At 41.1% G+C, this 27765-nt stretch overlaps 1 protein-coding gene across 2 annotated transcripts; it reads right to left on the reverse strand.

Moving 5' to 3' along the window:
* Positions 1–599: 599 nt before the first annotated feature.
* On the reverse strand, positions 600–27264 carry tekt2 (tektin 2 (testicular)). 2 transcript variants are annotated; one of them, XM_048557750.2, is made up of 11 exons: positions 27132–27214; positions 25180–25339; positions 21166–21340; positions 19726–19851; positions 16651–16856; positions 14010–14153; positions 12151–12265; positions 7936–8043; positions 6911–7054; positions 3908–3987; positions 600–945 (listed from the first exon to the last, which is right to left on the reverse strand). In XM_048557750.2, the coding sequence occupies exons 3-11, from the start codon at positions 21319–21321 to the stop codon at positions 732–734; spliced, it is 1293 nt and encodes a 430-aa protein (XP_048413707.1). In that variant the 5' UTR covers positions 21322–21340; positions 25180–25339; positions 27132–27214; the 3' UTR covers positions 600–731. The 2 variants fall into 2 exon arrangements, with proteins under 2 accessions (XP_048413707.1, XP_048413706.1); XM_048557749.1 differs by lacking the exon at positions 25180–25339 and having other exon boundaries at positions 27132–27264.
* Positions 27265–27765: the final 501 nt, after the last annotated feature.

Consider the following 27765-nt stretch of genomic DNA (forward strand, 5'->3'; position numbering starts at 1 on the left):
CAATAGTTCTTTTAAATTCAGAAACGACTGCTGTAATAGGGTATTCTTATGTACAGATTGAATTAGTGCACTTATTTAAAATCACATCTTAACATTGTTCTAAAATCCGTGAGTAGTACAGCATGGAAACAGACACTTTGGTCCATCTTGTCCATGCCGACTAGACATCCCAATCTGACCATATCCCTCTTAAACTCTTCCTATTCATATACCAATCCAGATGCCTTTAAATGCTGAAACTGTACCTGGCTCCATGACCTCCTTTAGCAGCTTGTTCCGTACATTCACTCCCCCCACCGCCTTTTGTAATGAATAAGTTACCTTCATGTCCTTTTTAAATCTTTCCCTTCATATCTTAAACCTATGCCCTCTAGTTTTGGACTCCCACACCCAAGGAAAAAGATCCTGCGATTCACCCTATCCATGTTCCTCAACCCCTCAGGTTCTAATGCTCCGGCGAAAATAGCCTCAGCCTAGTCAGCCTCTCCCTACAGCTCAAACCCTCCAGTCCCTGCAACATCCTCGTACATCTTTTCAGCACCCTCCCAAATTTAACAATATCTTACTTTCTATTCAGTTGTCAACACCATGTACTCTGCTACCAGGCATGTTGTATATTTATTTATTTACTTGCTTTGTGACACAGCACATTTCACTACAGATTCATGATAACAGCAGATGCCGCATTAGGTTACCAAGTGTATCTTTCCTTTTTGTACGTGATCCCATATTTATAATAATTCTAGTTGACGACATTTGATTTCTGATAGCTGTCGGTTGGGTGTGCGGGGGAAGCTATCTGTCTTTGATACATATTTCTCAGGTGGAGTAGTCAGCTTTGCTCTAACATCCATGCTATGTTTATCAAGGCAGAGCGAATGAGTCTTGAAGCCAATATCTTCTTGTATTCGTGCAAGTTGTTTTTGCAGAGAAGTCAAAGCATCCCTGAAATACAGGAATCAGAATTAAAGCAGCTATAACTCATTCTCACCATTCAAAGACTGTTTTTGTTCTACCTTCAGCAACTTCCGACATTTATCTCAGATAGCTCAGTAATTCTACACTTCACTATCGGCTACAATATAACCTCACAATTTTAAGCTTGAAAATATAATTCCTATCTTAGTGGTCACAATGATGAGGCCGTTAGAGTAGGACAATGCAAAGTGCTGCAGCTATTTGTTTGTTACTACAGTTATGCAACTGTGGGGAGGCACCAAATGAAACCAGGTGCTTCCTCACTAGGAAATAACTGTAACCCAGTCTGTGCTCTAGCAGCCATTGGTAAAGCAACTGTATAATATTTAAAAAAAAATAGATTAAATCTTTTCTTACTGAGATGGCTCATGTGCTTTTGCGGAAAGACCTATATCTTGATAGTCCCTTTACAGAGAAACCAATTTCACTGGAAGAGGAGCCCTTGTAAAAGTAGCTTGTCTCCAGCAAGAGACCATGTAACCAAGCAGTTAGGCTATGGATAGTAGTAGATGTACACAGGAGTGGTTAAATTCCTATGTGCGCAGTTCCGATTTTCAAACAATTTAATTCTGAACAGGTTGGTTGCAGCAAACACTTCCTTCAAGCCAAAACGGTTGAAACTATTTGTGCTGACTAACAGGGTTTTAAACTCTAGACAACTGTCTCAAAGAGTGAGTTGGACTTCAGTGACGATCAGTGAAGACATAGTGAATTACTAGAGGTCAGACTCCAGTGATTAAAAAAAACAATACAGCTAGGAGAATTTGGACCCAAAGTGGTTACATTTGAGATATTTGCAACACGTGTATTAAAGTGGGAGTCGAGGAGAAAAATTGAAGGGGTGATCTTATGAGAATTCAGCAAAAGCCCAAGAAATGTCAACCTTATATGAATCCTGAAACAATGTTCAGATCAACTGGATAATCTTCTGATAGGTATCTGACTTGAGGTTTTTGGGGCGATGAAAAGAATCTGAATTATCTAGTTCGGTTCAGCATATTAGTAACTGTGTTTATTGTACTTTTAACATCTTTGATGTAGCTGACTATTTAAGATTGTGTTGCTATTAGCATCCATATTCTTAGCTGTATTGTGCATTAATTTTTTTGTTATTATAAACAGTGGACTGTACAATTTCATTCTTTCAGTAAATATCTGTATCTTTGGATAGAAACCAAACATGGAGCTAAAACCATAATATCTGGTCATATTTGTAAAATCCGATATAACATTGCAATTAGGTGAATGTCGACCTAAATGACCTACTGCAATAATTAAATGTTCTACCTTCAATTGTGTCACTTTAATTTAACAAAAGTAAAAAATTTAGTTTTAATATAAAATAAAATTCATTGCAACAAGTATATGAATTAGGTGCAGGCCACTTGACCGCTCAAGCCTGCTCCATCATTCAGTAAGATTGCGGTTGGTCTGATTATTCCATACGCCTCCTGCCTAATCATGAGAATGTATCATCCTATCCACTCCTGCCTTAAAAAGATTCAATGTGCTGAAAATGATGTGTGGACTGGGAGCAAGAAAGGGAACAGTTTGCTTATGTCAAAGCAAGGAATAAGTTCGTTAAAAAAAAATGACAGCAACCTGCAATACGCCCCAGTAGAAACATACCCCGCAGCAATAAAGCAAGCAGATAGGCTAAACAAGCTCACACAGGACTTCTGACCCTTCCTGGGAAGAGGTCTTCCCCTGGGAGCTGCTGAACGATTTGATCGGCTGGCAGCTCCAACAGCCCCAAAGTTGTGTACTGAGGGCTACTAGGACTGCAGACTGGACCACTTAAGAAACCCCTTTGATCTTGGATACAGGGAGTTCTGGGGGCTTTGAGGTGAGGGTTGGGGGCTAGGTTAAAAAGAATATGATGTGAAGGGGATTGTGCTAACTTCTCGGGGGATGCCACCAGTATCAAAGGGATAGATGTTGCCACCTTCCATTCCACCATTTTAAGAACTTTCAAAAGAAATTGTGAATTTCACTCCCACCTGACTGCCCGTGCCAACTGTATTATCTTAGAATAATAGAATCACTAGAGTTTGGAGTGTGAACAGCATCCCAGCCAGACCCATCCCCCTACCCTATCCCCACAACCCGCATTCCCACGGCAAATCCATCTAGCCTGCACATCCCTGGATATTATGGGCTGTTCAGCATTGCCAGTCCACCTAACCTGCACATCTTTGGACTGTGGGAGGAAAGTGGAGCACTTGGAGAAAAACATGTGTAGACACGGGAGAATGCGCAGACTCCACATAGTCGGTCATCCAAGTTTGGAATCGAACCCAAACAGGAAAAGTAATGCTGGAATCAATTAAGACAGAGATAGATAGGTTCTTGATTAGTAAGGGGATCAAAGGTTCCAGGGAGAAGGCAGGGGAATGGGGTTGAGAAACATATTAGCCATTATCCAAAGGTGGAGCAGTTTTGTTGGGCTGAATGGCCTAATTCTGCTCATATATTTTATGATCTTATGGTCAATTGTCCTTTTAAGTCATCAACGAGGATATAATATAATTTGACAACCAATAAACTGGTAAGTTTACCATACTAGTATTGGAAAAATGCCATAGATATCTGAAACTTGACATCTTTGCCACGTTGACCCTAAAACTAATGGTACTACTGAAGTTGTTTTTCAGTTTTTCCGCCATCTTCGCCTCCATGCCTACTTCTTCAACCGGGAACCTAACCCTCCTTCCACTGACCCCTTCACCCGCTTCCAAAACAAGTCCTCCTCCTGGATTATCTCTGGTACTACTGAATATTTCCTTTTTAAGTAAAATTACATGAACCCGACCAATTCCTTTTTGGCATCAGCCTAGTCTTGATTTACCATTAAATAGTACATTGATTTGCATGTAGAAATCAAATATTTGGCATGTAGCAAGTTAATCTGTGAGAAGACAAAACATACTGAGATTGGGCAAGTTTCTGTTTGAGTGCATCGATGGTGCCCTCCAGCTGATGAACCTCATCCACCAGTCCGTACTGTGCCTGAAGGGGAGAAATAATTTGTTTCTTAAACGTTGGATGTTATGATAAAGTTATCAATTCACATATCTTTTCATTAAAATAGCTGTCTCTCAATTCTTCTTACCCATTTCTACCTTGTTTTCATCCCCTGCTTGTTACCAGATTCTGCAGCATATAAAATACCTACACTTATATGCAACATAATACAAATAAATAAATATATCAAATATCACAATGGCTAAGTATTGTACTAAAAAATTGTGCAACTGTATTTATATGTAAATTCACACTATTTCCATTTAGAACAAAATACATAAATTTATGTTATCTCAAGGAGTCAAAACACCAAAGAAAGATTGTGACTTTTCAGTTGTTAGAGACTTGGTCAGACCCCATCTGGAGAAGTGTGTTCACTTTTGTGCACCAACTACCAAGAAAGATCCACTGGCCTTATTTAGGGAAACAGGGCAGATTCAGCAGAATCGCACTGGCACACAAAGGGTTAAATTATGAGGTCAGGTTAAAAAATGTTGGCTTTTGCTGTCTGGATTGTTGAAGACTTATGAATTTTTGAATTTGGAGAGGGGGGTGACTAAGTTTGCAGTTGATGTAGTCTGAGCGAACTTCAATAAACTTTTGACAAGGTGTTGCACGGCAAACTGGTTAAAAAACTAAGAACCCAGAAGATTCAAGGCAATTTGGTAAATTAGGTCCAAAATTGGTTTAGTGGCAGGTAGCAGACGGTGACGGTTGATGGGTGTTTCTGCGATTGGACATATGTGTCCAGAGGCATACCACTGCATTTGGTGCTAGATCCTTTGCTGTTCGTTATGTATATTAAAGCTCTACACAAGAATGTAGACCATGATCAGAAAGTTCACAGATGACATGAAAATTGATGGTGTGGTAAACAGTGAGGAGGAAGACTTAGACTACAGGATCATATAGACAGGTTGGTCAAATGGGCTGAACAGTGGAAAATGGAATTTAATCCTGAAAAGTGTGAGGTGATGAATTTTGGGATGACTAGTAAGACAAGGGAGCACTCAGTAAAACCCTAAGAAGCAGAGGGACCTCATCACTTTACATGACATCCTTGTTAAACACCATGTGGGGAAATATTTGGGGACCATACGATTTGGTTTTACTTTGGTGCCTCCATAATCAAGACAGTCTGCTGAGACATATAAATACGTAAAGAAAAGGAATTGTGGGCACTGTTGAAACCACAGTTTAATGTATTTAGGAAAGGGGAAAACTGGTATTGAAAAATCAAAATCAACAAGACTGAGGACTGCAAGGAGTAAATTTTTTCTACAAAACTAACCATTTAGCACTTGGCCAAGCCTTTTGAAAAGAGTGCGGTGTGTAGATATACCAGGAAATGGGATGAGAACTCTCAATCTCCAGAAGGTAACTCAATTATTTCCACATTTTTCTCCCATTGCATTCAATGAAAGCATTAAGATTGTCCAGATGCAGTAAAATGTTCCCCATCATTATTCGAACAGGATGCTCAAGATAGAATACCTCAATAACCTTTAAAGTTTTTGAGAAGATTTGTAGCTTGGGTTGTGAATGAGGTTATAGATTTGCTTGCCGAGCCAGTGTGTTTGATTGCAGACATTTCATCATCCTGCTTGGTAACATTGCCAGTGAGCCTCCAGTGAAGCGTTGGTGTTCTGATGCCTTGTTTCGCTGGGATGGGTGACATCACTTCCATTTCTGTTTTTCAGTTGTTTGTACATCAGGCCAATGTAATGTTTCTCACAGTCCTTGTCTGAACAGGAGCACTTATACAGTGTTTTTAAAAGGAATGGATACCGCCCATAGGTGCTAGCGAGTTTTGAGAAGATTTGTAGCTCAGGTTGAGGTTCTGGATGTGAGTTTGCTCGCTGAGCTGGAAGGTTAGTTTTCAGACGTTTCGTCACCATTCTAGGTAACATCATCAGTGAGCCTCCGACGAAGCGCTGGTGTTATGTCCCGCTTTCTATTTATCTGATTAGGTTTCCTTGACATCACCAACCCAAGGAAACCTAACCAGATAAATAGAAAGCCGGACATAACACCAGCGCTTCGTCGGAGGCTCACTGATGATGTTACCTAGAATGGTGACAAAACGTCTGAAAACTAACCTTCCAGCTCAGCGAGCAAACTCACATCCAGAGGAATGGATATCCAAAAAGCATAATTCGCCATTATCTCCACCACAGAACACAAGATGACAAGACATGGCCAGGCACACTAGTCACCCTACCGTACATCAGAGACATATCAGAGATGACCACAGGACTATTCAGATCCCTAGGTATCAGGGTAGCCCACAAACCAACATCCGCCCTGCGACAGCTACTGGTGAACATAAAGGATCCCATACCCACAACCAATAAAACTAACGTGACCGAAAAAATACCACACAAGGACTGAGAGGAACATTACATTGGCAAAACTGGAAGATAACTGACAGTAAGGGGACATGTACACCAACTAGCCACCAAGAGACAAGACCAATTCTCACTGGTCACAATACACATGGACAAAGAATGACACAAATTCAACTGGGATAACATATCCATAACAGCACAAGCCAAGCAGAGACATGCCAGGGAATTCCTGGAGCCATGGCATTCCAACTGGAACCCTATCATCGTACACATTGAAATGGACCTGATATACAAACCACTGAAAATCGGAACCAGAAATGATGCCAACCACCCCAGCAAAATAAGGCATATAAATAACAAGTAGGACAGAACACCAACACTTCACTGGAGGTGCACCGATGATGTTACCTAGCAGGATGACAAAATGTCTGCAATCAAACACACTGGCTCAGCACACAAATCTGGAGCCGCATTAATCTCTTAAATCTTTGCAATCTGTAAATTCTTATTAAGCTAGATGAGCTGGAATACTAAGTAACATAATAAGCCTTTATTCTTACTTCATCTCTGGTGAGATCAACATTAGGTCTGTAGGTACGAGTTTCAAGTCTCGTGTGAGCCACCTTTAAAGGAGCAGCCTTTGCTCGAAGATCTGCTTCAAGACGTCGAATATCTTCATCAAGATCTGTGATGTCCTCCAAGATCTAAGAGACAACAAAGATAATGTTACTGATAATGTTATTAAATTTAAAGTGCTTGAGTTCACAGAATCAAACTTTGAATCTGGCACTTCACAGATCATAAGCATATTTTTCCCTACATTGAAGAGCCAAGTTAAAAAGTCATATCCTTCATGTACTTCAATGCCAAGTATTGAGACAAGGTACAACTATACCAAAGATTCTCGAGGATCACAACAAATTGGATAATTATTTCCTAAGTTCCATATTTAATGCAGGAGTCTGGACACCAGAAGTTGCTGTCTGGTGTTCTCACAAACGACAGTGAGTACTGATAGTCTTAACCATTTACTCAGACTGCAAAATTCAATCCGATGTGATCAGTTTTGATTTCAACAGGGCAGACGGGGAAGAGAGAAATTTTGGATAACTATTTTACAAAGAAATACAAAACAGTCTGAGGAAAAGCAAGGAATCTGAACACAGCAGCTTGCTCTGGTTAAACTGCTGGCATCGGTGTTGGTGTTGGTATGATGGATTAAATAGTTTCAATCTCTGCTGCAAAAGTTATGATTTCACAAGAACTACAACACAACAGACGTTACACTGATTACATCACATTACATTTCCACTTTGCCTAAAGCTCAAAGTGCCAATCTTTGGGTTGTGTCCCGTATTCAACCAAGCAAGAATTCCTTTTGCTAATTTTTCTAATCAGCAACAAGAGGCTCAGCATTGGTACAGGTTTCTGAACACAGCACTGTTACAGATCAATAAAATTATCTTTGATCACATAAGCATCAGTTTGTTATAAAATGCATTTTAATGAGTTATACTTGTTTTAAAATAGTCAAAATGCAAATAAGTATGGAAAACATGCATCTAAACGGAATGAGTTCCATTACATTTTTCTCCTGCCATTTCAATTCATTAAGCGCCTGTTCAAATTCATGGATTCTTTTCCTGAAGGCAAAATCAGTGGCAACGCGTTGTGCCTCTATTTCATTATCAGTCTGCAATGACAAAAGTAAGGTGACAATTTATAGGTAGCAATTTCAAAAGTTGTTTAACATCTACTAATTGTTTTCTCTTTCTGAAAGATCACCCTGACATTTACAATTCACCATTTGTCCTGCTTGGCAAATGTGTCACTCTCCTTGAAAAGACTGACCTACCCCCGCTGTGATGGAGTGTATTCTCACAATGGCATGACTAAGTTTGGTAACTAAGTGAAGGTTCATGGATATGCATCCACTTCTTATCACTTCATCACACAGCAAATTACCACATCAGTTCTCTGTATTAGCATGGGCCTTGTGGGATTTTTGTATTTTGTCAGAAATCAGCAAGACTAGACTAAAAATATTTTTTCTTCACTTTCTTCCTCCCTGTTCCTTTGTCCAGCACCAAGGTGTCTCTGCAACTTTCTCCAAATGCTTGTGTGTTGAGTCAACAGCAGCTGAGTGTGGAAGAAATGCCTTAATCAATTCAATGATAAAACTTCCCTCTTTGAAAAAGCTCAGTTTGACACAATGCCAGCTATGCAGCATAACTGGTCCTCAAGCTGGGGTTTATTCTGTCTGAGAATACAAGCTTTCAGATGGGGTAAAATGAAGACCTTAACAAAAATATTATAAATATTTTAATAAAAAATTTTATTATCTTGGATTCTCCAGCATCTGCAGTTCCCATTATCACCTTAATAAAAATAGATTTGTTTACACAATGAATTATCGTCACCATAGATAAGGAGTTCAATGGATTGGAATTGTGAACTGTACCCCACTCTGGATTTACATTTGTCTGTATGTTATTGTCCCCACCTGAAACCCAAACACTGCAATATCTAATAGTGTGGGGTGTAGATTCAGTTGAGTAGGGGCTTTCACTGATTAGCTGTAAAGGGCACGAGCCCAGGATTTTTACTCATTCTTAGCTCAGGATCACTGGGGTCCATAAAAGTGCCTTCACTGCTATCATTGCTGAGATCAACACAGGCATGGGTGTAGCCTTGAGACACTTAACATCCTGTTACCTCTGTCTCAAAGTAGACCAGGATTTACTGATCATCATTACATTCTATGGTTATCTCGTCCAGTGAACATAGTCTTCTTCACCTCCCCCTTTTCCCATAAAGATACAACCGTGCATTGTGGAATTTTTAATTTATGTTAACATTAATTTGAGGTTCTACTGACAATAAACGCTGAGTACATCAGAACTATTTTCAATGCTTCATTTTGGGGACTGTATTACCACAGGTATGCTATTCAGTTAGTTGTCTTTGACAATAGTAGGAACATTTTAAGCAAAACAAACAGAAGTTACTGGAGAAGCTCAGCAGATCTGGTAGCATCTGTGAAATAAAAATCAGAGTTAATGATTCGGGTCTGGTGACTCTTCCTCCGAACACTTTAAGCAAACTCTGGATTCAAGCCACATAAATGGGAAAAATCTGGGTCAAAGTAGTAGATTTTAAGGAGTGCTTTAATGGACTAAGACAGACATAACGATAAAGAGGTTTAGGAAGGGAATTCCAAAGCTTAGGATCATGCTGCTGAATAAGTGATGGATCAATTAAAATCAGGGATATTCAGTAGGCTACAAGTGGACTATTGTAGGACTGGAGGAAATAACAGTGATAATAAGTGAGGCCTTGGACTCATTTGAAAACTATTATGAGAGTTTTAAAATCGAGGAGTTGCTTAAGCACGACTAACGTAAGTCAGTAAGCAGAGTGGTTACAGACCAGTCCCTTGGGTACTTGGTGTGACTTAGCATATGGATTGCAGACTTACGCCTCTCGAGAACAGAACCTGGCAGACTGCCTAGGGACGCATGGGATAGTCAAGTACAGAGGGGGATAAAGACATGGGCAGGTGATTCAGCAATAGGTAAGTTGAGATAGGAGTGGTATTTGGAACATAAAATGTTACAAAAGTGGAAATAGGCATTCTTAACAACGTCCAGTAGTGTGGCCAGAAGTTCATCTTAGGTTCAAAATAGCATCATATTTGTGAAAAGACTTTTTCAAGCTTGCACAGTTACCAGAGAAAGGGAAGGAATGAGTGGCTACAGAACTTAGCGGAAGAAAATTTGCTCATCCAAAACTAGATGGCATCCGACAATTTAGAAATAGTGGACGGGATAAGAGAGACCATCATTTGGTAGTGATGAATGTCTTCAATGTACATGTGTAAACTTAAGCTATGTTTTCAGCAGAGCAATAATTTCAAATTATAGTGTTCCTTAGAAAGGCAACATCTCAAAAATTACATTGAAGCAAAGGGGGGAAAATCAGTGATTTGATGATGAGGTGAAGCACAAAGATTTTAAGGAAATTGTGCTAATCAAAAGGGAAATGATGAGCTCGAGACATTTTGTTTGGGGTAAGATCAAGGTTAGATTTGAACAAGCACACAATGAACTGTTAGGGTACAGCCAGTTATTGGCACCAGAAAAGTGAGGCCGCAATAATGAATCTTTTCTGCAGAAGAGGAATCCAGAAAGTCTGCTATGCTGTCCATGAGGAATTTAAATTCTTCCCTCTGATCACACAATACTATAATCAACACCACAACCACTCTCTCCAATCCAGTTGAGACAGGTTGGAGACGAATCGTGGGAACAGTAACATCTCAAAATGCCTGTATACTAAATAACTTCCCCTTTGATGCAAGGATTAATTCACAGTGACTATTTTATCTCCTAAATTTAGAACACTGTTTCCATTTCCTTCTTTGGCATTCTGTTATTTACATTAACAGCATTTAGCAAAGAAAATGATGGACAGGTCTGCACTGAGTGGATAAATACGGTAATTATGTCACAGTAAGTGTGAAATATCTGATTCTTGCATAATCTTTATTTAGAAGATGGGATTGTCACTTTCCTGGTCACTACATGTCACATTTGTATTGTTAAAACATTTGGATCTTAAGTTGGGGACTCAAAACATCCTGGAAAAGCAGCCTTAATACCAAGATGACAAGGTGTAGAGCTGGATGAACACAGCAGGCCAAGCAGCATCAAAGGAGCACAAAAACTGACATTTCGGGCCTAAACCCTTCATCAGAAAAGGGTGGGGTGGGGGGGGAGGGTTGTGAAATAAACAGGGAGAAAGGCAGAGGCAGATCGAAGATGGATAGAGAAGATAGGTGGAGAGGAGATGGACAAATTAAAAAGAGGCGGAGATGGAGCCAGTAAAGGTGAGTGTAGGTGGGGAGGTAGGGAGGGGATAGGTCAGTCTGGGGAGGACAGACAGGTCAAGGGGGCGGGATGAGGTTAGTAGGTAGGAAATGGGGGTGCAGCTTGAGGTGGGGGGAGGGGACAGGTGAGAGGAAGAACAGGTTAGGGAGGCGGGGACGAGTTGGACTGGTTTTGGGATGCAGTACGGTGAGGGGAGACTTTGAAGCTTGTGAAATTCACATTGATACCATTGGGCGCAGGGTTCCCATGCAAAATAAGAGTTGCTGTTCCTGCAACCTTCGGGTGGCATTGTTGTGGCACTGCAGGAGGCCCAGGATGGACATGTCGTCTAAAGAATGGGAGGGGGAGTTGAAATAATTCGCGACTGGGAGGTGCAGCTGTTTATTGCAAACCGAGCATAGGTGTTCTGCAAAGCGGTCCCCAAACCTCTGCTTGGTTTTCCCAATGTAGAGGAGGCCACAACCGGTACAGCAGATGCAGTATACCACATTAGCAGATGTGCATGTGAACATCTGCTTGATATGGAAAGTATTCTTGGGGTCTGGGATAGGGGTGGGGGAGGAGGTATGGGGGCAGGTGTAGCACTTCCTGTGGTTGCAGAGGAAAGTGCCGTGTGTGATGGGGTTGGAGGGGCATGTGTGGACTAGATAAGGGAGTCACGGAGAGAGTGGTCCCTTCAGAAAGTGGGGACGGAAATATGTCTTTGGTGGTGTGGTCGGATTGTAGACGGCGGAAGTGTTGGAGCATGTTGCGTTGGATCCGGAGATTGATGGCCCTAATACCTCATTTGTTTTACACCAGTTAAAATAGTGGGGAGCATGCATCACAGACAGACATTCAAGGCATTCATTTCTACTTTTGTCATATCAAGTTTGAAAAACTGAAGGTATGAGACGTTTATTAAAACTTACAGTTTTAATAGTGGCTGAAATTGCTTCACGGAGATTGGTTGAAGCTTTCATTTCTGCCTCTGCACGATCCTTGTTGTACCGACTGAACATATCCCATTGCTGTTTCGTGGTGGATCTACACGTTACAGGGAAAGAACAAAAAAATTTATCGATCATCTGTTCCTTCTCACATATTTATTTTTTTAAAAAAAACAGATCACATGAAACTTCTCTCTCAGGAGTGCCCGCGATAAGTCAGTGGACACATACATTGGTGCTCACAGTTTTACAGTCACAATGACAAGAACACCAAGATCAGAGACAGGTCCATGCTGAGTCAGTTATTCAACCGACAGAAGTTGAACTGCTACAATTGGGCCAGAATCAGGGTTCTCACATCTGAGTATTTGGTAACCCTGTCGGGAAAATACAGTCGTGAAATATTGAGTAAGAACAATATCAGATTGGTGGTAATAAGGTGTGGAGCTGGAGGAATACAGCAGTCCAGGCAGCATGAGAGGAGACGGCAAGCTGACGTTTCGGGTCTGGACCCTTCTTCAGAAAATCTTCTGAAGAAGGGTCCAGACCCGAAGTATCAGCTTTCCTGCTCTTCTGATGCTGCCTGGCCTGCTGTATTCCTCCAGCTCCACACCTTGTTATCTCAGACTCCAGGTTCAGTAGTTCCTACTATCTCTTGATCATTGGTGGTGATGTTCACAGAGAAATTACCTATTGACCCATCACTGCATTTCGGCTGACAAACATGAAAATGCACACATGCAAAACATAACAAAGGATTTCCATTGCTCATTAAACTTTCCATATCACTCAAGCAGAGAGGGGACAAAACGTGGAGAAAATTTGATTAATCACTGAGTTGCAAAGGAACAGTTTTATGAAAACATTTCCTTTAGGGTGGTTAAGAAGGTGTTTCGCATGCTAGCCTTTATTGCTCAGTCCTTTGACTATAGGAGTTGGGACATCATGTTGGGGTTGTACAAGATGTTAGTGAGGCCTCTTTTGGAGTACTGTATTCAATCCTGGTTGCACTGTTATAGGATGAATATTATTAAGCTGGAGAGGATTCAGAAAAGATTTACCAGGATATTGCTGGGGATGGAGGGTTTAAGTTATAAGGAGAGGTTGGATAGGCTGGGACGTTTTCCACTGGCGTGCAGGAGATTGAAGGGTAACATTATAGAGGTTTATAAAATCATGAGGGTATAGAAAAGGTGAATGGCAGGTGTATTTTCCCTATGATGGGAGATTTCAAGATTGGGGGCATATTTTTAAGGTGAGAGGAGAAAGATTTAAAACATACAAGGGACAACTTTTTTTTAAACACAGAGAAGGTATGTGCGTGGAAAGAACTGCTAGAAGTAATGGTGGATGTGGGTTTGGTTATAAGATTCAAAATGCATTTGGGTAAGCACATGAATAAGAAATGTTTAGAGGGATATGGACCAGGTGGAACTAGTTTAGTTTGGGATTATGGTTGGCAGGGACTAGTCGGACCAGAGGGTCTGTTTCTGTGCTGTATAACTTTATGAGAGTAAGAAAGCAAGAACAAACATAAACCCAATGATTATATACATAAATCTTCAGTGGGTCAGTGGTTTGGTCAAGCAAATTCAGATCTAGTACTGTCGTCCCAACTTCAATATCCCAGATAATACTGACTGAGGTGATTTCAACTCAGCAACACCTGTTCATAGAAAAGAGAAGCCACTTGGGTTTCTTGGCCAATGGCACCTATGGAACAGTATTCCAACATGAGTCAGCACTTTGGTCAAAAGAGTAGAGAGTGTAGAACTGAGTTTAAGCCATACAGAGTGCAAAGTTGAAAATGATCAGAGTTAAAATGTAAAAGTATTTCTTACCCTGGAGGGATGCGTAATGGGTTTGGTTTGAACGAGATGTTTGGGGAATTATTGTTGAGTGACAAGGCAACTTCGTCAATTTTCAATGCTTCCTTTTTATTGCTGATATCAAAGACCAATTGCTGACGAGCTTCCATTAACAAACTTCAAAGAAACAACAGTACATACTTCAAACAAGTTTTACATTGCACATTGTATAGCTTCCATCTGAGCAATCTGCTGTCAAAACACTTCATATTGTAAAGTAGAACATGTGGTGGATCTCAAGGTACTACATCATGGTTTGCAATACCCTCTAACTACACCATGTCAATCCTTCGTGTGCATGACTGTATGACTAACACCATTAGAAACAAAATGATTCAAAAAAACTTTAGATAATGCAACAATAAGTATAATATCTGACCAGAGGTTTAAATCCAGTAATGATAGGTGCAAGGATAGAGAAATCTAGCATTGCAATATAGCAAGTTAAGAACAAAAAACAGAAATTGCTGGAGAAACTCAGCAAATCTGGCAGTATCTGTGGGGAGAAAGCAGAGTTAAAGTTTTAATTTGGATTATCACTGGACTGTTAATCCAGAGACCCAAGTAATGTTCTCAGGACCTGGGTTCAAATCCCATAGCAGATGGAGAAATTTGAATTCAATAAAAATCTGGAATTAAGAGTCTAATGACGAATCTACTGTTCATTGCCAGAAAAACCCATCTGGTTCACGAATTTTTTTTAGGGAAGGAAGCTGTCATCCTTACCTGATCTGGCCTACGTGTGACTCCAGACCCTCAGCCATTTGGTTGACTCTTAATTGCCCCCTGGGCAATTAGAGATGGGCAATAAATGCTGCCTGGCCACTGGCACCCTCATTCCGTGAATGAATAAAAAAAAATTCAGATAATCTTCCGTCCTGACCTATTATCAATAATCCCCTTGTCTACCTACCACTTTCATTGCGCTCTCTCTCTCTCTCTTTGTGCTACGTCTCCCCCTGACTGGTCACCTCTCCCCCTACCCCCAACCTCACCTTCACCATAAATACCATTCTTTCCTTGCTGCTATCAGTTCTGACAAAGAGTCACTGGACTCGAAACAGTAACTCTGCTTTCTCCCCACAAATGTTGCCAGACCTGGTGAGTTTTGCTAGCTATTTTCTGTTGTTGTTGAAGATCTCCAACGTCCACAGTTCTTTGTTTTATTGTAGCAAGTTCAATGTTGGGCTTTGACTGACAGATTCAGTTACTCATCACTGGGAATTGCCCAGACCACAAATGGTACTCTATCTTTTGATTAAGGAAGACTGGGAGCACCAGTGCAAGAGGTACACCAGTTTTTAAACCAAATGCTTACATTGAATAATTTGAAAGCAAAACACTGCAGATGTTGGAAACCTGAAATCTGAACAAAGAAAACAACTAAAAGACTCAGTAGGTCAGGTAGCATTTGTGCAGAGAAACAGAGTTAACGTTTCAGGTCAATGACATTTCAGAGCTGTTGGGTCAAACGATCATCAGGTCCACCAGTTGAAGGTGAAAAATCATAGAGGTGAGACAGCAGTTCAAAACAGTCAAATGGAATGAAATGTTTTAGGTGTGTGTTTATGTATGTAAGGCAGGATGTGTACATCTTATCTGGGTCAATTTAATAAACTCATGTACACTGCACTGGAGACAACACAAGATAATGGACTTCAATTAAAAGGAAAGTTCCAGGGAGTAGGACCCAGGCAGCTGAATGCTTCATTACCAATGATGGAATACAGGGAGAAAAGATATTAGGGCATCTTTTACAATGAATTATATCCTCATCTCTGGCAAAACACTACCATATATTGTTTGGTCAGTTCATGGATTTGATTCTCTTAGGAATGGATATGAAAAATATTTATGTAATGTTTTTAATCTAGTAAAATTTTCACGCTGAGAGAGATACGAACAGACAGCAAACATTCACAAAGAAATTAAGGGTAGTGGCTAAACACCAGTTCAAAAGTTAGGCTTTAAAGGATGCTTTTGTAGTCGAGTATGAAGACAGACAGGTTTTGGAAGAGAGTTGCATGATGTAAGATCCAGAAAGTTAATTCCTTGGTCACTGATATTGGAATAAATGTAAGGAGATGGAAAAGAAGTCAAAGTTATAAAGACACATGCTGATACTTTGGGATGGATGGATTGCAGCAGCTGGGTGAAGTTACAGAGATTATCCCAATATTTCAACTCAATTAGTTGAAGTGGGAGAATCAATTGTATTTGGTGAGAACAGAGATGATAGTTCATTGAAACTGAGAACGGGCAAGATGTGGGTGGCAGAATTTTGGGAAAGTTGAAATTCACACACAGAAAAGTGAACAAGGTTACAGAAGAATATGGGCCTAGATGGGTAACATTTGTATAAGCCAAGATACAAAATCTAGCTACTTCTGCAAGAGAGTAGACGGGCAAGTTTAAAAAAAGGGGAAAGCAAAATTAAATCTAAGAGGAACTGGCTAGGAACAGGCGTTCTGCATGAAAATGGTATACAACATTTCTTTAGGCAGTTGATTTGAATAATTTATTATGATACTGACAGTGTTGGTATAAATAAGAGAAGACAGGTCACTAATAATCCAAAATACTTGGGAAATAGTGCACAAACAGCTGCACGTACCAAAGTTGTTCAAAGGCCTCAGTGATTTTCTGCTGAAGCGCCTTCTTTGAGCCTTCGATCACCTCGGCCTCCTTAAGAAGCTGTTCATGCACTTGGTCCGTCACAAGATCAATGTCCTGCCGACCTTCCCGTAAAGTCAGATTTTCAATGACAACATCCAGATTTAGATTCTTGGCTTCTAAAGCACGTTCTGCTTCCTCCTTACTCTTGAAAAGATTAGACCAAGCAGGAATCAGTATGTTGTCCTAAACCTGTTCAGTTGTGCATTAAGTACATTCATCCATCTACAGTAAATTTTGATGCAGCAACTGTTGTGAGAAACTGCCCTTCACAGAGCACAAAGTACAGGTGGACAGTTGGTAAAGTGACTTCAACATATGCAATGGCAGAGGATTCGTCCTCTTTACTCATTCACAGGATTGTGGACTTTGCTGGCTTAGCAATTTATTGCCCATAATTAATCCCCGAGAGAGTAGTTAAGAGTCAATCACATTCACATGTGAAATCATATGTAGGCCAAAACAGGTAAGGAAAACAGTTTCTTTGCATAAAGATGATTTCTGAACTAAATTGGCTTTTCCAACAATTGACAATGGTTTCATGGTCATCACTGGATTCTTACCTCCAGATGTGTTATTGATTTCAAATTCCACCAGATACCACGGTGGGATTAGACCCTAGGTCCACAGAACATTACCCAGTTCTCTGGATTAATAGCCCAGCTAAAATACCACTTGGCCATCGCCTGCCTCAGCCACCTATATGGTTAAAATGGGACATCAGAGAGTGGGTATAGGAAACAAATTTATAATTATAAATATGTAGTGTAATCATGTTGCAAGAATCAGAAATAATCAATGTGTTTAAATTTACCCATAGAACCAATGTATTCCAGAACCAGACAGACCAGGAAAGTCTCAGATTCAACATAAGGTCTTTGTTCAACCAGTCAATCTCAGCTGATGCTGCAGTGAGCACTGTACTTCATTTGGAAAACAGTGTGACAGGATCGGATAAAGCCAGCATGGATTTGTGAAAGGAAAATCATACGTGACAAGTCTCCTGATAATAGCTAGTAGAGTTGATAAGGGGGAGCAAGTGGAAGTGGTTTACTTGACTTTCAGAAGGCTTTTGATAAGGTCCCACATAACAGATTAACACATAAGATTAAAGCGTGTGGGATTGGCAGTGACATGGATTGAGAACTGATTGGAAGAGAGGAACAAAGAGTAGAAATAAATGTAATTTTCTGACTGGCAGTCAATGACAAGTGGTGAACCATAAAGATCAGTGCTTGGTGCCAGCTCTTCATAATATACTTCATTTAGATGAGTGCTTGGTGCCAGCTATTCATAATATACTTCATTAAGTGCAATATCTCCAGATTTGCAAACAACACAATGCTGTGTGGGAGGATAAATGCAAGGAGGGTGCACAGATGTTACAGTGTGATTTGGACAAGTTGGATGAGTGAGCAAATGCATGACAGGTGAAATGTCATGTGGATAAATATGTAGTTATCCACTTTGGTAGCAAAAACAAGAAGGTATATATTATCCGAATGGTGACAAATTGGGAAAGGGGGAGGTACAACAAGACCTGGGTGTTCTTGTATATAAGTCACTGAAAGTAAGCATGCAAGTGCAGCAGGTAGTAAAGAAGGCAAAAAATATATTGGGCTTCATGGCAAGAGGATTCAAGATTAGGAGCAGGGATGACTTTCTGCAATTATACAAGCCTGATGATACCACACCTGAAGTATGCAGTTTTGGTCTCCTTATCTGAGGAATGATGGAGGCGCGGCAACAAAAGTTTACCAGATTGTTCTTGGGATGGCAGGGCTGACGGAGAGACAGGATAGGTTAGTGCTATATTCAGTGGAGTTTAGAAGATTAGGAGGGGGATATCATAGAAACCATTTATAACTGGAACAGACAGGGTAAATGTCAGAAAGATGATTTCAATGATCTGGAAGTCCAAAACAAGGGGGTCACAGTTTAAGGATATGGGGTAGGCCAAGTAAGACAGAGATGAGGAGAAACTTCTTCACTCAGAAAGTGGTAAGCCCTTAGAATTCTTTTCCAAAACATTGCATGTTTTCAAAAAGGAGTTAGACATAGTTCTTAAAGCCAGAGATCAAAGGATATTGGGAGAAAGTAGGAACAGAATACTTGTTTGGACAACAAATCGTGATCATATTGAATAGTGGAACAGGCTTGAAAGGCCAAATAGCCTATTCTTACTCCCATTTTCTGTTTTCACAACTGATTTCTTCATGATACACCAAAAAGGGGGATAGAGAATAGTGTCTTGATATTAACAGAATTGGGAAGGATATGGAGGAGTCCAGGAATGTGTGAAGGAGGCCAGAAGCAAGGAACATGGAAGCCATGTTCAACTAAAGGCAGTGTTTCACGTAGAAACAATTGTGTGACTTCTGCATGTAGATTGAGTTGCTGACTGGCAAGTGAGCATGTAAATTTAGTTACTGTCAAGACTTTTGGGAATGGTCCTCAATCATCAGTAGCTGGAGGTGAAGGAGAGACAGCTTCTTTTTCCAGTGATCAACCAAGGCAAGCACATACTGGAAAATTCCCAAAGTTCACAGGGATGGCAGGACTGTGGTGGCCCAAAGACTCCTCGCTAGACAATAGGGTGTTGAAATTAAGGCTTGGGATTTCCCATTCTATTCAGGCAGACTGAAGATCAAATTTGCGATTTTTGCAGTTGATAGGGTGTACAATGCAGTGCACTACCTACTGTGGTATCAGGAGGGTGAACATATACATTTCTATTATAAAAATTTAATTATAAAAGCTTTTTGGCTGCACTATCAAGATATTTGAAGTATTTTAAGATTTTCTATTTGTGCTTTTTATGCATTTCCATACTCTCTCACTTCTCAATGTTCAAATTCTGCTGCTAGAAGCTCTCAAATATTGAAATTTTAACTTGAGCTCTGACTCTCGACAGCACAGTACATAGAACACATTGCTTTGCAATTACCATATTGTCCAGAAGTGAAGAACTGATACCATTTACAACGTAAGAGTGAAACTTTAAGTGTGAACTTACTTTGGTTAAAGCATCAATCTCAACGTTAATGTCACAAAGAGTGTTCTCTAGAACATCTTTCCAGCGCTCCACTTCATCCATACGTTCAGCGAGTCTGGTGCTGTTATCTTCTTGATCCCATTTAGTCTGTGACAAAGACTGAATGATCACTGCTCTTTTTGTTTAGTGCCGAAGTCTGAGTTTAGTCAAGACTTGGCAAAGTTATATAATTTCTTATTTATTCATTAAACCTTTAGAGCCAGCAAAGAACCTGGGCACTTCGTTTAGCGTTAATACAACAAAGGGAAGTAGAAACATGTATGACAGGGGAGCAAGGAAATGTCCGTAGAAACAGTACAACATATTTGAATTGGTTTGAAGTTTACACTTATTCAACAGGTGGGCAGAGAGGAAAAAAATACACCTTTTAAAAAGTCTCCAGCAATGAGTAAAATCTGGAGAATGAAAATTAACATCCACAAGTGAAATGTCAATGTCAAAAAGCTTATTCAATAACTATCACACAACTATTGCAACCTTACACCATTCCATATGTTTCTCTTAATGAGATGCCTGTGTTACAAAGCTTCCAGATGAGCAAAGCAATCTGGAGTACAATGTTCACCTTTCTGACTTTAACTGCGCATGTACAGATGCTGAAAGTTACTTTCTAGTTTACTCCTTAAAGACTGGGAGTATTGATAGCCTCACACATTCTTGCACAGAATTCAGGGTATTATCTTCCTGGTGTTCAAACCTCCTGTGCCTTACATTTATTTAAAATTTGTTTTCAAAAAAGTTGTGTCATCCTCAAAATACCACATCACATAGGAACATAAAAATACAAGAAATAGGAGCAGGAATAGGCTACTCATCTCTTCCAGCCTCCCTTGCCATTCTATAAGATCACGGCTACTTTGTCCTCGGCTTCAATACCACTTTTGTGCCAGTTCCTCACAGCCCTCCTCGATATTTCAAAAATCTGTCCACCTCCTCTGTGAATACTTTCAGTGACCTAGCCCTCACAGGTCTCTGGGGTAGAGAATTCCAGAGATTCACTACCCTCAGAAAAGAAATTACTTTGCATCTCAGTATCCTTTAATTCTGTAACCTTGTTCTCTCGTTCACTACTCCCCAGTGAGTGGAAACATCTCTAACATATCAAGCCCCCTCTAAAACATGTATGTTTCAAAAACATCACCTTTTATTTTTTCTAAGTCTAACACATATAGGCCTACCCTGATCAGCCATTCTTGATAGTCAAGAATTTCTGAAATTCATCTCAGAAATCAGCCAAGTGCATCTCTCTTGGGATTATTCAGTCTGTGCTTTTTTAAATTACAAATTAGACTGCCTCAAATTTAGTTCCAATGAGCCACCCACAATCCATCAAAAATAAAAAATAATATTATAAATTTATTATCTACTAACAGTATGTTCAAATCTGGTTTTGATTCCTACCTGGTTGTTGGTTTCATTCCGTAGAGCCCGACCTTCCTGGCGGATCTGATGGGACATATAACGCTGTCGTTCTGAATTGGTTGCGATCTGGTTATTGTTGGAGAACCAGTCTGGAACAGAATATCTCTGAGCTGCCTTTAAACTCAGAGTTGCCATTTTGCCACTGTGATATCAACTGAAAAAGAACTTCAGAATTATTGAAAGGTTGACTAAGACTAAGCGCTTCTTTCTTATTGACTGTAGCTTTTTTTTTGAGCGAGTGCAAGTCATGTTGAGTTTAGCAAATTAAAACTTGCCATAAAACTTGGCGAGTTTTCTTGCTGTGTCATACCAAATTTGCCACTATCATTGCGGATATTGACACAATGGGAAGTATAATATCTCATCTCTATTCCAACTTTCCATGTGCTGTTCCCAGCATCCGCCATAAGACCAAGGACTCTTGCAGCCATGTCATCTTTAAGAGCCTACAGTGCACCTTGAGAAGTGCTGACATCTGCCCTGCTCGTGACTGGTGACTGGGCAGAGATGACTAACAAGGACAAGTTGGCATTGAAGTTCTACAACTGGGACCCAGAGATCCCAGTTGATGGGCTGGTGCACAGGACGTCCATCTTCCTGGAGAAAGGATGGAAAAAGCAGGCCATGTCAGACAACGTCTGTCTGGTCAGAGATTGGCACCCAGAACACTGCCCTGTCCAGGGTTTGGTGGACTGGTCAGCAGCGCTGGAAAAAGGTCAATGACCTTCTCTGTGCCACCAGAAACAGTGCCGTACTCTACTCTCTGTTACCTCACACACACGCTATCTCTGTTGCTGCACTCACCTCTCACCAAGGCCTCTGCTCTGACACACCCTCTACTACATGTAACCCCTTCCTTCATTCACGCCCCAATCTTCCTGCATCACTAAACCTGCATCCACTCAGCACTGTCTCCTCATTCAGGATAACTTTTATTGCCCATCCCTAGTTACCCTTAAGAAGATGGTAGTGAGCTGCTTTCTTGAACTGCTGCAATTCATATTTTGTAGGTAGACGCACAATCTCTTAGGGATGGAGTTCCACGATTTTGATGCAGCGACAGTGAAGGAACAGTGATATATTTCTAAGCCATGATGGTAAGTGCCTTGGAGGAGTGGTCTTGCTGTCAAGGACTGTCACTCTCACCTCACCTCTGGAATTCAGCTCTTTTGTCCATATCTGAACCAAGGCTGTAATGAGGTCAGGAGCTGAGTGGCCCTAGTGGAACCCAAACTAGACATCACTGAGGTTATTGCTGAGCAGGTGCTGCTTGACAGTGCTGTTGATGACACCTTCTATCACTTTACTGATGAATGAGAGTAGACTGATGGGACAGTAATTGGCCAGTTGGGATTTGCCCTGCTTTCAGGGTATAGGATATACTTGGGGAATTTTCCACATTGCTGATAGATGCCAGCGTTGTAACCATACTGGGAAAGCTTGGTTAGGGAAGCAGCAAGTTCTGGTGTATGTCTTCAGTACATTGCCAGAATATTGTCAGGGCCCACAGCCTTTCAGTATCTAGTGCCCCAAACTGTTTCTTGATATCACATGGAGTGAATTGAATTGGCTGAAGACTGGTGTTTCTAACACTGGGGATCTCAGGAGGAGGCCGAGATAAATCATTCACACAGCACTTCTGGCTGAAGATTGCTGTGAATGCTTCAGCCTTATCTTTGCACTGATGTGCTGGGCTCTTCCATCAACGAGGATAGGGGTATTTGTGGAGTTACTCCTCCAGTGAGGTGTCTAACTGTCCACCACCATTCATGACCGGTTGTGGCAGGACTGCAGAACCTGGATTTGATCTGTTCATTCTGGGATTGCTCAGCTTCGTCTATCACTTGTTGCTTATGCTGTTCGGCACACAAGTAATCCTGGAGGAACACAGCGGATCAGGCAGCATCAGAGGAACAGGAAAGTCAATGTTTTGGGTCGGGACCCTTCATCAGAACTGGCAAGGGTGAAGGGAACTGGGAAATAGATAGAGAGGAAGGATGGTGATAAATGGATGCAGGTGGGGATTGGTCAGTGGGGTGGGTGGGGCAGATAGGTGGGGAGGAAGATGAACAGGGTGCGTCAGGTCAAGGTGGCAGGAGGGAGGAGGAGTGGGGCTGGGTGAGGGGAGATAGAACATTATCACGGTGGATGCAAGCAGTCGGTAGCAGGGATTTGTCAGTGGGGCTGTGTCAGTAATGATAATCAGATGCTGATAACCTGATGCCACGAGATCTGGAGTCAATGTTGAGATGTCCCAGGGCAACTCTCTTTTGGCCATATACCATCGCACTGCCACATCTGCTGGGTCTGACCTGCACTGTGACAGGACATATCCAAGGATGGTGACACTGTCTGTAATGTAGGATTCTGTGAGTATGACTATGCTTGATTAGTCTGTGAGACAACTCTCCTGATTACGGTACCAGCCCTCAGATATTAGTAGAGGACTTTGCAGGGTCGTCGGGGCTGTTATTGCCATTGTCACTTCTGGTACCTAGATCAATGCCAGGTGGTCTGTCCAGTTTCATTTCTTTGTTGTGACTATGTAGCGATTGATGCAACTGAGTGGCTGAGGGAATGCCAGTTTTCTTCCCTGAAGGGCATCAGTGAACCAAATGGGGATTTCTGACATTTGACAATGGTTTCATGGTCAATTCCAGTTTTTTGCATATGTGATGTGGCGGGATTGGAACCCAAGTCCTCTGAACTTTCTGTTCTGAAATTTCTGAAGAAGGGTCTAGGCCTGAAAAGTCAGCATTCCTGCTCCTCTGATGATGCTTGGCCTGCTATGTTCATCCAGCTCTACACCTTGTTATCCCCTGAACATTAGCTAAGTTTCTAGATTAATAGTCTAGCAATAGTGCCATTAGACCACTGCCGCCTCCTCAAGGACGGAAGAGGTCCTTTGGCCCATCCAGTCTGTGCAGACCAGTCTGACTAATCCCAGTTTCCAGCACATCCCATAGCCACGAACATTATGACATTCAAACACAAACATTTTAAAGATTGTAAGGTTTCCAGCCCTTTTCAGCAGTTCCTACCAGATTCTCCAGCAATCCTCTGCTGAAACATTTTCCTCAAATCCTTTTCAAACTTCCAACCCTGCATCTTAAAATTACGTCCCTTGTGATTGATCCTTCAACAAAGAGGAACTGCTCCTATCCTATCCACCCTGTCCACGCCCCTCAATCTTACAGACCTCTTTTCAGGTCCCACCTCAGTCTTCTCTGCTCTAAAGAAAACAGCCGAAGTCTTTCCAGCCTCTTGACATAGCTAAACTGCTCCAGCTTGGGCAGTATCTTGGCAAATCTCCTCTAGTACAATCACATCCTTCCTAAGTGTGGTAACCCAGAACTGTATAGAGTACTCCAGATGTAGCCTAACCAAAGTTCTGCATAACTCCAAGATAACCTCCCTGCTCTTATAATCTGTGCCACGTTCAATAAAGACAATTGTCACTATGACTTCTTAACTTACCTATTAACCTGTTCTGCCACATTCAGGGATCTGTGGACGAGTGCCCTGATCTCGTTGTACCTGAGCTTCCTAGTGTTTTGCCATTCATTGCGTACTCTCTTGTCTTGTTACTTCTTCCAAAGTGCATCGGCTCACATACTTACCAGGATTAAATTCCATCTGCCACTGATCTCACCAACCTGTTTATATCTTCCTATAGCCTGAGACTTTCTTTGGCAATTATACACATCATGAACAATAAGGGACCCAGCATTGATCCCTGTGGTATGCCAATAGACACCAGCCTCCAGTCACACAAACAGCCCATCTTGCTGAGTTACCCTCGGTCCCGTGTGGTTTTATTTAATTCTCCCACATCAGGTCTTGACATAGGCTTTGCAGAAATTCATATGAACTGACATCAACTGTATTGCCTTCATCTAATGCCAGATTACCTCCTCAAAAATTTCCAATAAATTTGCTCGGCATAATCTCCCTCTGACAAAACCATGTTGACTATCCCTGATCAAATCTTACCTCACATCAGTGAAGATTAATTCTCTCCTTCAGCATTTTTTTTTCCAACAGTTTCCATCCCAATATGAGAACGTGACTCCAGACTCACTTCAATATACTGATTCTTCAATGGCCTCTGAAATGCTCATTTGATGGGCAATTAGGGATGGACAGTAGAATACTGGCCTCGCCAGAGACATTCATAAAGTAATAGAAACAAATTCATTCTTTTGAACTCTAGAGATGACAGACCCAATTTACTCAAACTCTCATCAGAGGACAACCCAGGAACTAATCTACTGAAAATCTTCACTGTTCTGCTTCAACAAAAAATGTATATTTCTTAAACATGGAAACAAAGTTTTGCACAATACTCGGTGTGGTCTCACCAAAACCCTGTATGTTTAGGAATGGGTAGGCCATTCAGACCATCAGGCCTGCTCGACTACTAAGTGAGTGATTGTCCAAGATGCTTCTTAGGAGAATTATGAAGTAAATTTTGCCACAAAACCATATAAGGTAGTATTAGATCAGATGACCAAAACCTTTATCAAAAATGTGAATTTTAAGGAGTATCTAAATGGAGAAAATGAGTTGGAGGGAAGCAAGTTAGGGACAGAATTCCAGAACTTGATGCACAGTTAGGAATGGTGCAGCAACTAAAATCTGGAAAGCACAAGAGGCCAGGATTACATTAGCACAGATACCTTTGAGAGTTGTAGAGCTGAAGGAGATTACAAGATGTTGCTTGACCAGGAGCCATTCTAAGTCCGTGAATACAGAGTTAACAGGTCTGAGTAAGTTAAGACATGGGCACAGTTTTGGATGACATCAAGCGTACAAATAGTAGAATCTGGTTTGCCAACCAAGAATGTATTGGAATCATTAAGTCTACAGATATTTAAGGCATAAATGAGGAAATCATCTGTAGATTATGAAACTCGGGAATGTTACAGAGGTGGAAATAGATGCTTTTAGTGATTGCATAAATAGGAGGCTGGAAGCTTGTCTCAGGATCAACTTGTCCATACTCCTTTTGCAATCTCTTTGTGCCCTCCTGATTTGTATTCTTGTCAAGCTTTGTATCACCATCAAATTGGGGACATCACACTTGCTATTTTCTCTAAGATATTAATATAGACTGCAAAAAGTCAAAGCAACCAGAACATATCTTTGTGGCACTTCACTAGTTTCGGCCTGCCAACTTGATATTGTCTTGTTTATCTCTACTGTTTAATTTCCATGCATTAACCAGCTCTTCATCCATGCCAGCATATTATCCACAACTCCAGAAGCCCTTATCTTGAATGTAACTTTTATGGATGCCTTTCTGAAATTCACTAAGTTACATCTACTGCATTGTCTTTACTTACTAGTTACATCCACAAAGCCTTAATAAATTTCTTGAGCACAATGCCACTTTTGTAAAGCCATACTGACTTTGTCTGGTCATACTATGATTTTGAAATGCCACAGCACACAAGGCAACAGTCCAAATAATTTAAACTTGGGTTAGAATAGATTGATGCTTGATGATAGCTGTGAACAGGATCGGCTGTGTGAAACTCACTAGTTTGGGCCTGACCTGGTTTCCATTCAGTATATTTCCAAACTAACTTTCTAGCACTAAATCCTAAAAAAAACAATGAAGGCCAGGAAGCCTGTTGGTTTTCCAATAGGAGTGGCTGCTATTGCATTGCCGTCTGGGGTGGGATCAGCTCATGCATGCCAATCGAGAGGCTTTTTGCTTTTTTCTCGATTGCAGCAGAATCTATGAGAATTTGTGTCTTGCTGTTTTAAAATATGAACATTTCCCAAAGTTTTACCATTATATTTTACTACACTAGTTGAAGGCGGCAATAGTATCACGTGAAGACTCGACTGCATGAAACGAGAATAAACGTTTCCACTACTTCAAATGCACACCAACAAAATGCACCATTTGGGTCGGGATTTGTGAGCCAGGCACTTACCCACAACTGATGGGGTTTTTCTTCGACTTCTTCAGGGGAGTCTGGATCATGGGCTCGAGGCGCTGCCGAGCGTTCCACACGCTATCGCTAACACTATCACCGTTGCTCGGAAACCGGACCCTTCGCACCAATCAGAAAAAAACTGAACTTGAACAAACACAACCATGGCAACTGGAAGTGCTACAACCAGGCGGCGCCATTCAGAAATGCCCTGCATCAATAATTGACTGTTTTTGTTAAAATTGTATTGAAGAGAGAAGGTAGTCTTGGGGGAAAAAAATCAGTCAAGATCCCCTGAGTAAGACCATTCCCCCGCCCTTTGTTTCAGTCTTGATTGACTTTGAACCCACAACGTTAAAAACGATTGAAACGTACTATGAAAAATAGAAACTGCTGGAAAAGCTCAGTAGTTCTGGCAGCATTTGTGGAGAGAAATCATACATACTGATTCGGGTAGAGTGAATCTTCCTCAGGGTCTCTCAAGCTCTCAGACTTTGCTTCTCGGTGCTTGGCGGTAGTTTCTCCCCACCAAAGCAAACAGCAAAAGGTGATGGAACTTAGATATTAGCATCGCCTACACCTCCGAGCCAGTTTTACAAAACGCAGTCGTTACCAAAAGTCATATTTCCACCTG

This window comes from Stegostoma tigrinum, chromosome 24 (genome assembly GCF_030684315.1).
Source record: "Stegostoma tigrinum isolate sSteTig4 chromosome 24, sSteTig4.hap1, whole genome shotgun sequence".
Taxonomy (NCBI): domain Eukaryota; kingdom Metazoa; phylum Chordata; class Chondrichthyes; order Orectolobiformes; family Stegostomatidae; genus Stegostoma; species Stegostoma tigrinum.